At 39.0% G+C, this 16,148-nt stretch overlaps 1 protein-coding gene across 1 annotated transcript in view; it reads right to left on the minus strand.

The window, feature by feature from the left end:
- The window catches only part of LOC121314639 (serine/threonine-protein kinase Nek11-like), a 131,565-nt gene that overhangs the window by 62,556 nt on the left and 52,861 nt on the right, over positions 1 to 16,148 (minus strand). Inside the window, exon 8 of the mRNA XM_041248090.1 lies at positions 190 to 286. Within this exon, the coding sequence (XP_041104024.1) occupies positions 190 to 286 (97 nt within the window). The remainder of the gene's footprint in view (positions 1 to 189; positions 287 to 16,148) is intronic.

Below are 16,148 nucleotides of genomic sequence, written 5' to 3' on the forward strand. Positions count from 1 at the left end.
CTGGACCACAAGGCTTTCTAGTCATGTGCATTGTACATAAGGTACATGGTATATAAGCTAACTCATTCCTCTGAGCTGGACTGGAAACCAGGGCTCCAAAGGTGAAATGGAAAAAAAGCTGGTGAATTATCCAGATGCAATGTTTTACAAATAGATATACAAGATTTTTAAATGAAAAATTCTACTCACTCCTTCATGCGTTGCACCTTGGTCTCAGCCATGGTGCTGTTGATAGCTCTCGGTGTCAGGGGCACTGCTGGAGCCACGCTGGTAACTGTCCCAATGCCTGAAATTAATGCACGGACACATTATGTTATTCACCTTACTATGATCAGCACATTACCTAAAAATCCATGACAACATACTCAAGCACAAACACCAGAACATTTGCCTTCATAAATAAGGTGATGCAGTCATTAATTAAAAGATGAGTTAGACAACAGTCTGAATTTAAAACAATTTTCACTGAAAAAGAGCTACTGCTCAGATCTTGTGTGGACGTGGTCACAATTCGTAGGTGGATGAAACTTGACATGTTCAATATTATGCTTTCTTTTTGCTTATACAGTTGCTTATGTTACATACTGTATGTCTATGACTGGCAACAGGAGCTGATGAAGCACTTCTAAAATAGTCAAAGCACCTTAAAAACAAACTTATGAATTAGTAGATACCAAGTAATCCAACCTTTAATCAATTAATAAGAAAATATACATGTAACTTATAGCTACTTACACTGTATATTTACAGAAAGATGGTAGAAGGAATAAAAAATGAACTAAAACAAACTAACAAACCATATATATATTCTTCCCTGCTAAAAACATGAATTATCATTGTAGAATTGTGGAATTATCACCTATACCTGGGCAGAATTGTAAATTAGAACCAGGTGCAGGGTTTAAAAAGAAAGCAGTCAGTCTATTGAAGGCTGCTGCAGTGTGATGAGCCCAGTTGTGAGTGCAACCATAAAAAGGTATTGTATAAAACGGTCTGTTGTGGTTTGTGGATGGGGAAACAGCTAAGCTGTCCCGTGTTAGTCAGAGAAGATCCTGTGTTTAGTTAGTGCTTTGAATGGGAGGTAGGTGTTTGTTTTGTTTGTTTTTGTGTAAATATTAAAAATAGTGTGTCAGAGCTGATAAAATTCCATTTCTGTGTCCTGGTTCTTGCATATTGGGGGAAACGAACGACCATGAGTGACAGCCTGTTTACTATATAGTAAACATATATATATATATATATATATATATATATATATATATATATATATATATATATATATATATATATATATATATATATATATATATATATATATATATATATATATATATATATATGTAAGGGAAGCACCAAGTGTCACTGCTTTTAAAACAAGATTAAAAACACACTTTTATAATGTAGGGTTTATATGCTAAAATGATGCTCATTTTCTTCAATGCTTTGTTTTGCTGTTCTATGTGTTTCTTTAGTTTTTATTGCTTTTCTAGCATTTTTTTATAATATTTGTCAATGTTTTTATTCATGTGAAACACTTGGCGGCAATTTGTATTGTGAAAGGCGCTATATTAAAAATAAATATTATTATTAATGATTAGATTTCTATTTCAGGGAACCAGGGTTATGATAATAACCTAACATTCCCTTTCAAGAATGAAATGTAACCATTACCGAATGGGTCAGCCATCGCAAGGGCAAGATTGCAGCACAATCGGAATAATACAAGGCTAAGCCGAGGCTGCCTTGTGCATTACCATTCTGAACCCCAGTAACAAGTAGCTAGGGCTAAAAATTAGAGGGAGAAACTCATCTGTATGCCCGAGTTGTAGGGGTAAAATGAGAAGCTGCCCTTAACATTCTAGTTCCAAAACCAGGGTTTTGAGGAGCCACAATCTAAGTCTGTAGAACCTAGTAGGTATGAAGAGTAGCCCACACTGTTGCATTGCAAGGGTCCTTGACAGATGCACCCTAGAATAAAACCCAGTGACCTTTCTGGAGAGGGCAAGTTTGCCAGCTTAGGCAGGGCTTGACCATGGGACTTCGTCCTACAGCAGACAAAAGCATTGTTCGGACACCTCCAATTCCATAGACTGGTTGACGTGGAATGCCGAGATTGTCTTTGGCAAAGGCAGGATTGGTACAGAGTGTAACCTTTGTCCTGGCCTCTGTGAAAATTAAGCAGGCTCTCACTAAGGAGAAAGCCTGATTCTCGCTCACCTGCTCTGCGGAGGTGATAACAAATAAACAGTTGCTTGAGCGATAAATATTTCAGCTTATCTGAATGCATGGGCTCATATGGAGGCTTCAAGTGCATTGAGCATCACGTTTAACCTCCAGTGAGGAACAATGTCCTTCATGGGTGACCAAAGTCGCCAAACCCCTTTAGAAAATTGCCTCGCCAGGTCTGAAAGAAGCTCAATTTCCTATTGGACAGACCCAGATGGCTCAATGTAGTCATCCAGGACCCAGAACCAGAGCTACAGGCTCGATGTATCAGTATGCCATAAGGTCCCCCGTGCCTGTGAGCAGGTCATGGTACTTGGGCAGTCTCCATGGCTGGCCATGCAGGAGCTGCATGTGAAGAGCCAGGGGGGACAGTGGGTTCATTCCTGGGTGGCAAAGAGATCTATCTCTGCTCTCCCAAACCTCTCCAAATGAGGCTCACCAACACGGGGCATGAATAAACAGACATAAAAATAAACATAGAATTAGCTCTAGGCTAGAGGCATTAATGCAATTGGTCTTCCAATAATTACTTCATATTTTCAGTGGTTATCTTTATGGGATGGTGTCCCGTCCCCCATCCCTATCCCCCGTCCCCGACGTTGGTAAGACCTTTTTAAGCTGTCTACATGATATATGAATACTGACTTGGGGAATCAAGGCTTACCTTGTAGTTTATCGGACCTACCCTTGCTTGTACAGTGGCAAGACTTTTCTATTTTGCAGCTAGTTTAGCCATGAGACCTTTACTAGCATCAAAGAGTGGGTGGTCTCGTATTCAGACTTTATCACCTGTCTGATAGCTAACCTGACACCACCTCTTATTATAGCAGATTGCCTGCGTGGTTTTTGCCTGCACCACATTGTTCCTAACTTGATTAAACAGATGCTGTTGGCGTTCTACTACTGCATATGATTGTTGGTCAGGGTCAGGTGGACTATGCGTTATGCTTACTGACCCCAGCAGAAATGAATTATTCAGTTGCTGAAAGAGAATGTCTTGCAGTTATCTGGGCCCTTGAATAGTGCATTAATTTCCATCTTCTGCTTGCTTCAGCACCACTCCTACGCCCACATTGCTGGCATCAGTTTGTACTCAAAATGGCAACTGATAATTTAGATGTCGCAACACAGGTGCAGAGACCAAAGAGGCTTTCAGATCTTCGAATGCATCTTGGCACTCCCGGCTCCATTTCCATATGGCATCTTTGCGTTTCAAAGCGTTAATCGGATCAGCCCATTCAGCAAACCTGGGTATATACCGGTGATGTCACCTGGCCTCACCCAGAAAGCTCTGGACCTCCTTCAAGGACTTGGGAACAGGAAACTGTTGAACGAACATCTTCAATCTTCTGGACATCTGTGGCAATGTCCTCAGCTGACACCTGGTGTCCAAGAAACACAATGCTTTTCTTCATAAAATGACACTTCTTAAGAATAAGATCTGATCGGTGTCTTACAAAGATTGAAAACAATGTCCCTTATCAGAGTAAAGCACACAATATCTCAGTCCCGCGAACAGTCCAGCAAGAATTTGCATAAAGTAAGATTTTCGGTCCCACACCGATCTTACCCAGTCTCGAACAATAGATCCACGAATAGAGCTGGAGAAAACGATGTATCCACTGTATAGAGGCATCAGGTGAAAATCACGAAAACCATCCAACCATTGCAGAAACGCACAAATGGTAAAAAAGTAATCCAAGAAAAATAGACATCAAAATAAGGTTATCCAATGGCTGATTTATTTGCAGGAGCAGGACATAATACATAGCTATGTTTCTGCTGACAAACCAATGCAACAATTTGTCCATATATAAATGTAACTTTTCAAATCTCCCTCTCTAAAAACACGGAGAAACCAGCAATCCTGTCTATAAACCACAGGGTTTATAAGGTTGTTAAAACAGACACTTTGCCTCCTGGTGGCTGAGATTAGATATTACCGCACATAAATACAATGCAGCATAAATAAATAAACAGGCATAAGAATTAGCTCTAGGCTTCAGACATCAGTGCAATCCTGAGAAAGGAGTGGAAAGTAAGGATGTTCTTAAACTAACGTAGTACCATCATGTTTTAAAATGAAAATACATGTTTGTAATTATAAAATGTGTTTCTTTCCAAACTTATATATATATATATATATATATATATATATATATATATATATATATATATATATATATATATATATATATGGAAGAATGGAAGTGTAAAACAGGTAAGGGATATAGGTTAGTTCCAGTAGAATTACTTTAAGGTAATGGGCACAGTCATGGTCACTACAGTACATACCCTGAGCACAGTGATAAAAGAGCATCTTCATGTTGCTTGCACTTGACACTTGACACTCACTCACACAACAGTAGTCACGGAATAGTTTATAGTGTTAAAAGGATTCGTAAAAAAAAAAAAAATGGTTAGTCGATGCTGCATTGCAGGATCTTTGAGAATCATAGGGTCAATTTGTAGCTGCTGTAGCCTGCACGCTGTACATATTTAAGACATATAATTAGCCTAACAAGGATCTAAAAACCTGTTTAAGTCCTAGTATATTCTCCTTTCATATGGACCTGAATAAAGTAATGATAAAGTAGTTATGTGTATGCTTGTCTAATCAATGCTGACACCCTTTAAGAAATCTAAAGTAGCTGTGGCTATTGGCCAAATTCATTTGCTTCCTTAATGCTCTGCACTGACTCTTGATCACTGAAACTAAAGCTGAATGAAGATATCTTAGCAGGATAAGTCTCTTGTGGTGTAACCCCTTTAATCTCAGATATCCCAATTTATTAAAGATTGAAATCCTGTTTCTGATCTTTTTAATGAAGCAATAATGAGCTCTATGCCCAAGGCATTTCCTGGGGTTTATTGCCCTGGACTGAGTTTGTAATACATCTTCATATATTTAAAACTGTTTTACACTTTGAATCACTTGTTCTGGACTGGGGGTTAATAAATAATAACCTGTGACAGAAATACAATGATTCTTGGTTGTAAATCTGCCTCCCAACCTGTGAGGGCGCTAAGCAGCGAGAACAAAGTTCCCTGGTTCAAGGGAAGTCAGCCAGCTAGAAAGGGGGTGAGACTCCGTTGCAATAACGCATTGACCCGGAAGGGAAAAGAAATGGCAGACGCAGATTGGAGAGGCGGGTGCACTCATTTACCAAGGGGTCATGTGTGACAGCATAAAAGGGAACGGAGAATCGTAATCTGTTCCTTCATACTGGTTTTTGTAAATAAACTGAGAAGGACTGCGGGAGACCCCGTTCCATAAGTAAAAAATATGTGAGTGTTTTGTTTGTTTTGTCTTGGCTTGTCTTGCACATTACCAGAAAGCTAACAGTTCCGGAGCAGTCGCCAAGGGCCAGCACTAAACTGGAACGGCACTTCACCAATAGTCACTAAATAAACAGCATCACCCACCATGAGCACTACTGCACGCACCCAGGACTGGTGACCCTGCATATATTATTGTGAGTCAGATATCGTGTTTATTAGCTGGGACTGCAATGCCGTTATTGTTTACCCCATGCAGTACACATTGCTGTGTATAGCCGGGGGATTATTGTTTAGGTCACCAGACTTGGAATAAAAATAAAGAATCACTTTTCCATAACGGATTACAAGGCTTTGTCTGTTTAATTGCCTCACTGTATCACTCCTGCACCTGTTTCTATTGAGCCACTTCAACCACATAACCTAACTAATGTGCCTGTTTTAGTTGCCCCCATTCCAGCTTTCTTATGAATTAACTTTGAAACATCTAAGAGCAGCCAACTCCAAATTGGTCGAAATCTATTTGGAAGAATTACCCAGAAAGACATGTTCAAACCTTAACCTTAACTATACACTATAAAACTCTGTAGAATGAGAGTACCTGAATATATTTATCAATCAATAAACCTACCTGTTCTTTGAGTGACATGACATAGCTGTTGAATCTATACAGTTTGGTTTTCCTCCCTTATCTCTACCTGCCTCTTGGCCATCTCCACCTGGATGCACGTGCATCACCTTAAACTCAACCTCTCCAAATCAGACCTCCTTTTCTTCCTCCTCTTCATCCCCCACAACTGATCTCTAGCTCTGTTCCTTTTGAATCCACCACCCTCTCTCCCTCCTCATCCACCAAGAACCTCAGTGTTACCCTCGACCCCTCCCTCTCCTACTATCAGCACATCTCTACTCTGGCACGCTCTTGTCGCTTCTTACTCAGCAGGATACACAGAATTCGACCTTTCCTCACCGACTACTCCACTTACTGTCCTGCCTTGACTACTGCAACTCCCTCCTCACCGGCCTCCTTGCCTCTGCTATTTGTCCGCTACAGCTCATCCAAAACTCTGCTGCTCGCCTTGTCTTTTCCTGTCCTTGTTTCTGCCACACTACACCGCTGCTCCGCTCCCTCCAATGGCTCCCTTTCGCTGCTCGCATTCATTTCAAAACCTATTGTAGCCTATTGCTGTCTCGAACTTTCTGCTCCCTCCTATGTCCAGACACATTTCTCCCTACATCCATTCTCGCCAACTCCTCTACTCCAGCACTGGCAGATTAGCTGTACCTCCCACTCTGCTCCCCCACTTCCAGAGTCCACTCCTTCTCCACCTTTGCCCCTCAGTGGTGGAACGACCTACACACGGATATCAGGACTGCTCAGACCCTGACCACCTTCTGGCGCCTCCTAAAGACACATCTGTTCAGACATCATCTGTAGACCTCACAACACTCGACTACACTAGACTATATAGTACCCAGTTGTTCCAGTACTTGCATCAGCTTGTACTCGCACTGAACTGCTCCATACCGTTCTGTATTCTACTACTGCTCTTAATTATAACTATTCACTGTAGTCTGGGGAAAGTAGAAATACTTTGTTACACTACTTAAGTATTTGTTTTCGGGATCTGTATTTTACTTAAGTACTTTATTTTTGGGATACTTATATTTTTACTCAAGTACATTTGTTTAGAAAATAGTATACTTTTTACTCCACTACATTTCCCAGAAACATCTTGCTACTCGTTCTTTCAGCACACTGACTCGTGTGCTGGCCAGGATTCTGATTGGGTAAAGCAGAGCCGCACGTGCAGTTTCTGCTTGCTTTGATGATGACATAGTATGTCGATGCCCAACCAGAGGCCATTCTGATTTTTAAAATAACAAATCAAAAAAAACAACTTTTAGCTGGAGAGGATGCGTTAGTAGTTTAGAAGAGTAACAGAAATCTACAAGCAGTTTCAAAACAGGATTTCACATTTTTAACATTTGATCCTAGAATTGTTTCATGAATTGGGTTTTATTTATGGATAAAGGTTTTGACTAAAATTTAAATTCCTGATTTGAGATTTAAATCAGGCATCTGAGCCCGAAGGAGTGTGCTTAATCGCTTCGTGCAGTTACCTGCCCGGGCCAAAGGCTTCTGAGGGCTCAAATGCTATTAGAATATGGATACGTAAAACAAAATAAAAAAATATATATGTTTTTCTAATAGTTTTATCCTGATTTTATGAATAACTAGTTTGTGTTGCTAAGTGTTTACCTTCAGTATTCCATGAGTAATGTGGTTTTCTCAAATGTTTGTTTTACAATTTGTGAATAAAACCACAGAGCAGTTACAATAGCCGCTGATTAACACTATTTTCGAAAGAGTTAAAAAACAAACAAACAATTTGTTGTTCTAAATTTAAATAGATACAGTAAGGACAGCTAGGACGTAGACATTGACAGACTGCGCTCAGAGTGTGTGTACAATAAGAATGGAGATGTCCTTCCATCAAGCAGGAAAAGGTCAATAATATCAGACGCGAATACATACCGGAGGCCTGCAGGACGGTTGTTTTTTTGTTTTTTTTCAGGCAGATTTTCACGGGTAGAATTTAAGGGCGGCTACTTTTTACTTCTGATACTTGAGTACTTTTAAGATATGATACTTTGTACTTTTACTCAAGTAGTTTTCTAGAAGGATACTTTGACTTTTACTTAATTTTTTTTTCCACCTAGTAACAGTACTTTTACTCAAATAACACGTTTGAATATTTTTTTCCACCCCTGTCTGAGCCCAATGGTGTTTAACATCTACATTAATGAGTTGGCCACGATGTTGGAGCAGTCTGCAGCCCCTGGACTCACTCTACATGACAAAGAAATAAGATTCCTGCTCTCCGCAGATGGCACTACTAGAGCACTACTGTCAGAAAAGGGCACTGACAGTAAAACTGGACAAGACCAGTTATGGTAAAGCAGAAGAATGCCAGATCTCAGGGAAACAGGTATCGCTTCACTCTGGGCAACACCACCTTACAGCACAGCACCATTTACAACTGCCATGGCCTGAAAATCAGTGTGTCAGGGAGTTTTAACCTGGCTTGCAAATACATTAAAAAGGCACACAGGGCTTTCTATGCCATAACAAACTACCAATAAAAATGTAGCTAAATTGTTTTTTACAGTGTCATTCAGCCAATTCTTCTGTATGGTAGTGAAGTATAGGGTTCCCTTATGAACCCCAATAGTAACAAATGGGATGAAAGTTCACAGGAGTGCAGCCAACAGCAACTGCAGGGATAAACTGGGCCAGTTCCCCTTACTCCACGCCATACAGAAACGAGCGCTGAATTACTGGGTCCTACTACCACACAGCACTGCGAAGCTCCACACTATCCTCAGAAAAGTACTGGAGCTCAGCCAATTGAGCCAAATTAACACCAGAGAGCTTCCAAACAACTCCAACAAAAAACTCCCAGCAGCAAAAAGGAGAAAAAAAAATCTATTTCAATATGGAAACAAATATATATCCCATTGGAACAATCTAATTAAATCACATAATAAACTAGAATGCTGTCTGGCCCTAAAAAAAGAGTTTACCCTGGCAGAATATGTTGTCAAAATACAAGACAAAGGTGGGTGTATAGAGAGAGGGGGAAGGGGATTTACGAGGGAGGGCAAAAGGAAGGGTGGGACGGGGGTTATCTGTTTGTATTGTGTGTTTTTTATTGATGTTTGTTGTTTAAGTGCTTAGGCAAAACTTTTATTTTATTTTGTAAAGCCAATAAATAGAGAGAGAGAGAGAGAGAGAGAGAGAGAGAGAGAGAGAAATATAGCTTGGTCGTTGTATTTTGAAGAGTTTAGTGGGTAGGATTTTTGTTTAAAAATGTATTTTGTTTGTGTTTTGTTTGTTTATTTTATTATTAAATGTGTGGGTCTACGGTTTCAAAGAGCAGCAAAAAGCCTAATTGCTAGCTAGTCTAAGAGTTGCATTGCTGTAGAAGCCATCTACTGTAGTGAGGAGGCAAGGACAATTAGGAATTGACTGCGTTCAACTACGTAAATATTGCAGAATGACAGCTTGAATAACATGGTTAACTATGTAGCGTCAGAGTAGGTCATAATATCATTCTGTGTATGACATTAACAGAACCGAAATATACAGAGGGGGCTCCTAAGCCATTCTCTGTGTCTGCTTGGTTTATGGTCACAAACTCCCCCACTGACAAAGAATGCTTTTAGAAAGGGTCATAAACTAACTGTTGGACAAGTGTTTTATCTTCCCAGTCGCTGAATGAGTCCTTTAGCACCAGCAGTATCTTGCAGAGAGGGTACAAGCCAGACAGTTTTGAGTGCTTTGACACCTCGGACAGAGAACAGTACCCCTAATAAATACAGCCGACAGGAGGCAAAACCACGAACCATGGGCCATCTCAGAACGAAAACAACCAATGAGAAACACTTCATGTGGACTCGGGCACAGCCCACAATAAACAAACTAACCAGTCACAGGTTTGAAGAGAGAATCACAAAAGGCAGCAGTGCGACTTTCAAACGACATGCTTCCCACACTAAGCAAGCTCTCCACAGGTTCCCCGTAGGAGAAACGGAGCACTCCCCACACTAGAAGTGTGCACCACACAAGGAACAGCTCTCCAGGCAAGAGAAAGAATGCTCCCGACATGAGACCTAAGGTTCCACACATAGAAACAAGTCTCTGAGTTTTGCTAATCAGGAGAAGTGCTTCTGAGGGGAAGTGGTGTGGTCTGAAATGAAAGCTAAACTGCTCTGAAGAAAGTTTCCGAAGTCATGGGAGCACAATTGCTCGAATTCACGGAAGGCAAGGAAGAACTAATGTTCTGAAGAATGGCTAAAATCAGCTTAAAGAGAGCCGTAGCTCTTTGCCCTACGAGAGACTGAAACAGTAAATGGGATACTGCATTAAATGGATTGACTTAGTTGAAAATCAATAAGTATTCAGCATATTAAATACTTTATGACTCAAGAATTTAACTGTAGCAAATGCTATCAAGTTAGTGGATAAACTGTTCTAGGAATAGGATATAACTTCTTGTTTTAGAGTGTTTAAGAAATGTATTTTGTTTGTTAAAATGTGCAAGTCAAAGAAGCTCCTTCATAAATGCAGAGAATTTGATCATTGCCCCATTTCTGAGTTAATTTGAATATATAATCAATTGAGGTTGATAACATTAGTTTGGTACATCATGTCTAAACTAAATTAACATGGTAAAACTAATTTTCTAAATTAGGTACTGGAATTTTGGATTCTGAATGGGAAGTTGAATTAATTCTCATGCATATTGATATGAATTACAAAAAGAAACGGTTATTGAAAATCTTAATGCAAAGAAGACACTTTGTATGATCAGCCATAATTAATATTAATATAAACCATGTATGCTAATGATGTTATGGTCATTGTAATCATTTGACTATGAAATCAATGAACTGTATACTAGTCATGCATATCTCTAACCAACAGCCCTTCTTTTCTGTAATATTAGATTAATTGTGCTCCCCTTTTTATTCTTAAATAAACTATTGTTTCATATTTCTGACATGTTGTGTGAATGTGGGTTGTTGTCAAAGGAATCCGAGTTCTACATGATCCAGAACTTAAATATGGTATGTCTCATTTCTTACATTTTGAAGTCCCGAGAGGGCGACTAGAGACTAATTTATATTTAAATAAATTGTATACCTAATTCACTACAACTATAACAAGGTCAGATGTGCCTTACAAAGGGAATTCTCACAAACGTAGGTAGCAAACATAATTTAAATCTGAAAAAATATCTACTCTTACAGATAAAAATAATAATAATGCCTCTTTATAACCTTATTTATATCCAGTGCATTTGTAAATTAAAACGTAAATCATGATAAGTACTGGCTTTTTTCAGCAATGTCCTCCTTTAGATGTATGTATATCATGCATGTAAAAACAGCAATGACAAAAATAACTACACTTTAGGATCACGCTTTATTTTAAGGGCCTTTTCTTTAGTTTATTACCTGTCAATAAGCATTGTTAATGTTTAGCTAAGGGTTAGGGTTAATAAAAATCTGATTTAATTTGCTAAACATTACTACACTAACAATCTGAACCGATTTCAAGCATATGATCAACTGAGTATTGATCATACATAGGGTTATTTTGTTTGATTGATCATCCATAGGGCTCTGGTGTTTGCAGATTTAGCTGGACTATTGTGTATCATTAATTAACAGTTAACAGAAAATAATGTATATTAACATGTTTATTAGCTGTTTGTTAACAGTTAATAAACAAAAAAAACGGCCCTTAAAATAAAACGTGACACATCCCCACTACAGTACTTAGGTGACAGAGATCTCCCTCCCAACCTGTGAGGGCGCTGTGTAAAGGGAACAGAGTACACTGGACTGAATGGACCGACAGTTCATTCCCAGGGTTAGGCAGAAGTTGGCCATCTAGAAAGGGGGAAGAACTATGGTACACTAAATTATCGACCCGGAAGGGAAACGATGTGACATCCGTGGATTGGAGGAGCGGCTGCACTCATTGACCAAGGGGTCATGGTTGATGGTATTTAAGGTGACGTAGTGATGTGATCTGTTCCTTTGTGAATGGTTAAATTGCATGACCAAAAGGAGAACCTGTATTGTGAACCATGAGTGTTTTGTTTGTCGTTATTTAAAATACTGTTGTATTGTTATTTAGACGGCTAACGTGATCCGGAGCCATCGCCAAAGGCCAGTAATAAACCCTGATCAACATCACTGCACTTTGGTTTACAAAGAACTGTATTCACTAAGAGTACTGGAGCACGCACTGTGGACTGGTGTTTGTGTTTGTGTATGTGTTACGTGTGGGTGAATTAAAACAGGATTGTTATTATTTCGGGGCCAACACGCAGATTATAAATAAAAGCAATACACGCCATTGTATTGCTTATCATTGTTTATTATTAAGTGATGTTTACCATCAGGCCGTTGGATTTAAAAATAAACCACAATTGCACCTGGATTATCATTGTTTGTCTGATTATTGATCACCTGCACACTGTTAGCCACTTTGCCACAAAGGCAAACAAATGATACTAATCAGCTATTATAAAGAACAGATAAGAAAATGACGATTTTTTTTTTAAATCAATAAATCAATTGAATGTATTAAATATATAGAATAAGACAATGCCAGTACATAGAAATGATGAAAATTGATCAAAAAGATTTGCTGCTTTAGTTATCCAATAGACTGCCAGCCTCAGAATTTCCCCAACCATGCAAACTGTAGTACATATAAAGTACAAGGATGCCATGACGTTGCTTTGGATATCCACGCTTGGATTCTCTAGCCAACAGACTTATGTTCAAGCCTGTATCACATGGTTAATTGGCTATGAAGTAGACCGTTAAAATCACTGATTGATCAAAGTTGAATGAATTAATCTATGGGCTTCAATAGCGCCTCGTATGGTCCATTTTTATTGTGTAATTTTGCTCCTCTTGGCTTGTTATGTGTCCATTCCAAAATCCAGAATTGCATGTTAACTAGATATACCATTGAACATTTTCATTTTCCAATTTTTTGTCCCACCCTGAATTTGACATATACTGCAAACATGAACATCACTAATGTTGGATAAATAAGGTGGTCAAAAGCCCAGTATTTTCATTGGGAAACAGAGTGAAGGCACTTTGGTTAATTACATTTATTATTATGTGATATGTATTAGAGGGTGATATGTATTAGAGGGTTCGTCTGAAATTTGGGGGAGGGATTATTGAAAGACTGTTCTCCCATTTACGATTATTGAATAATTGCCTCATTAAATCACTTCTCGTATGATATATAAAATCACAACTAAACTTACCTGGGCGTTGCTATCACAATCTAGTAGTAATCCTACCCTCCACCTCCCCAACCTCCACCTGACTTCCTTGGAATTCCGTCAGCCTTTGCTGTGGGGGGGGGGGGGGGGGGGGGGGGGGGGGGGGGGGGGGGAGTACATGGCTGGCTTTGTCACAGTCCACCCTGCTGACCTGGCATTGTCAGGTCAATTCCTCTTTTAGAGGGCAGTGACTTCTTCTTCTCCCCTTAACATGTGGGACCAACAGCCAAATTGTCCATAATCACTTCTCATCATACCCATGCAAGCAGTCATGATCCCAACATTGAATATACAGTTGCAGTCAAAAGTTTACATACCCCAATGGAAATTTATCATTTCTAGAAATTTCTTGAAAACAAAGAATTTCAAAAAAAATCTTTTGCAGCAAAAGTTTTGATTTTGTGGATGAGGAAAAAACGTTACAAGAAATAGATGTTTACAATTATTTCAGTATTTTTTTTTTATTTTTTATTTTTTGCAAAAAATAAAAAATGCTAATTCAAAAGTATTTAAACCCTTTGATGCTATGATAGTATTGTCTACAAGGTGTTAGAAATTTCATTATGATAATGCAGAACCTAATTCTAGAAAAGTTTAGAAATGCTTGACTGTAAGTGAACATTCTTTGAGAGTATAAAAGGATTAGGCATAGGATGATTGCTGTCACTACCAATAAGTCAGTATGGGAAAAAGTAAAGAGTTATCTGAAGCAGGGGTCGGCAACTAGTCCATACACGGACACGCATGTCCGTGGCAGTGAATATGTCTCTCTCATAGACACGCACGTAACTGTATATAACTTTCATTGTTTGACAAGGGACAATGTATATAAAAAATGTCTGTCACCACTCGATATGGTGCCGACCCCTGATCTGAAGACTTTAGGCAGAAAACTATTAATGTTAAAAAGCTGGAGAAGTATACAACAAGATTTCTAAGCATTTGTGTATCCCAATTTCAAATATAGTTTCTATTATACAGAAATACAAGACTCATGATACTGCCACAGTGCTCCCTCGGTCTGGAAGAAAGAAGGTTCTTTCACCAAGAACATGCAGAAGAATTGTGAGGAAGGTTAATAACAATCTGAGATTGACTGCCAAAGATATTCAAAGTGAATTGGCTGAGGTCGAGTATTGCATGGTGAATATCTCAATGGTCGCAGGCCAAGGAAAAAGCTACTCTTAGGAAAAAGTCACATGGAAAATCACTTAAAGTTTGCAAAACGACATTTGAATGATGAATCATAATTCTGGTCAAAAGCTTTGTGGAGTGATAAAAAAAAAAAAAAAGAAGTCAAGCTATTTGGTCACACTGATAGTCGTTACATTTGGAGAAAATCTGTTGAGGCGTTGTGGCAAAGTGGCTGCTGATTGTGCACAGGTGATGGGTGATGCAGTGTAGGAATAATCGCAGGTAGGCAATCCAGTTAGAAATACTTTATTTAGTAATTCCTGGTCTGGTGACCAAAACAATAAACCTCCTGCAATACACACCTACGCGTAAAGCACGGAGGGTATTTACACAAATGGTTCTGCACAACCAAAATAATAACATGGCATTTATCTGCCCCACAATAATACAAATCATGGTCACCAATCTGGGTGCGTGCTGTAGTGCTCGTGGAGGGTGATAATTTATTAAAGACAGTGAGTGATGAGTGCTGTGATGATCCGGTTTAGTGCTGGCCCAAGGCAACAGATCTGGATTTGTGCTTAGCTGTCTCGTGATTACAAAAAGACACAGACAGTTACTAAACACACAAACAAACAAAACACGCATAAACTGTTTTCTATTTCAAGGGACAATCTCCCGGTTCTTCCTGTTCCTCGTATTTTAAACCAAGCGAAGGAAAAGATTAGCATTTCTCTGGCCCCTTTTATGCTATCCCGCATGAACCCTTGGTAAACAATTCCAGCTGTGTCTATTGCTTGCAGCTGTTACCTCATTTACCTTCCAAGTCAATATGTACCTGCAACAGTCTCGCTTCATTCCAAGATGAACGACTTCGCAACCTCGGAAACGTACTGTCAGGCCAGCCCGTCCAGAGACTTCTCTTTTCGCTATTTAGCACCCTCACAGGTCGCGAGGGAGATCTACAACCAGAAATCATTGTATTTCTGTCACAGGTGTACAAAGAAAAGAACACCATACCTACTGTCCAGCCTGGAGGTAGTACTATCCTTCTATGGGTCTGTTTTTCCTCTAATGGCACAGGAAATTTTGTTCCAATTCATGGTAAAATGGATTCTATAACATACCAAAAGATATTGGCCAATCATTTGAAACCCTCCGCTACAAAACTTGGTTTAAAGCGCAACTGGACGTTCCAACACGACAGCAATCCAAACATCAAAATTTACTTCAGAATGGTTAAAGAAGAACAAAATCAAGGTTCTGGAATGGCCTAGTCAAAGTCCCAGTCTAAATCCAATTGAGAATCTTTGGTATGAGTTGACGAAGGCTGTGCACAAGAGAAGTCCTTGGAATTTGAATGAACTGGAACAATTTTATGTTGAAGAATGGTCAAAAATCATTAAAGGATCATAATTAAGAAATATCCTAATTGTTTAAAAGAGGTTATTATTGCTAAAGGTGCATCAACTAGCTATTAATTACATTTTTCTTGTCAAGGTATGAATACTTTTGAATTAGCATTTTTGGAGTTTTGCATAAAAAAATGCTGAAATAAATAATTGTAGACATCTATTTCTTGTAACTTTTTCCTCCTTCACAAGAGCAAAACGTTTGCTACAA

This window comes from Polyodon spathula, chromosome 4 (genome assembly GCF_017654505.1).
Source record: "Polyodon spathula isolate WHYD16114869_AA chromosome 4, ASM1765450v1, whole genome shotgun sequence".
Lineage (NCBI taxonomy): Eukaryota > Metazoa > Chordata > Actinopteri > Acipenseriformes > Polyodontidae > Polyodon > Polyodon spathula.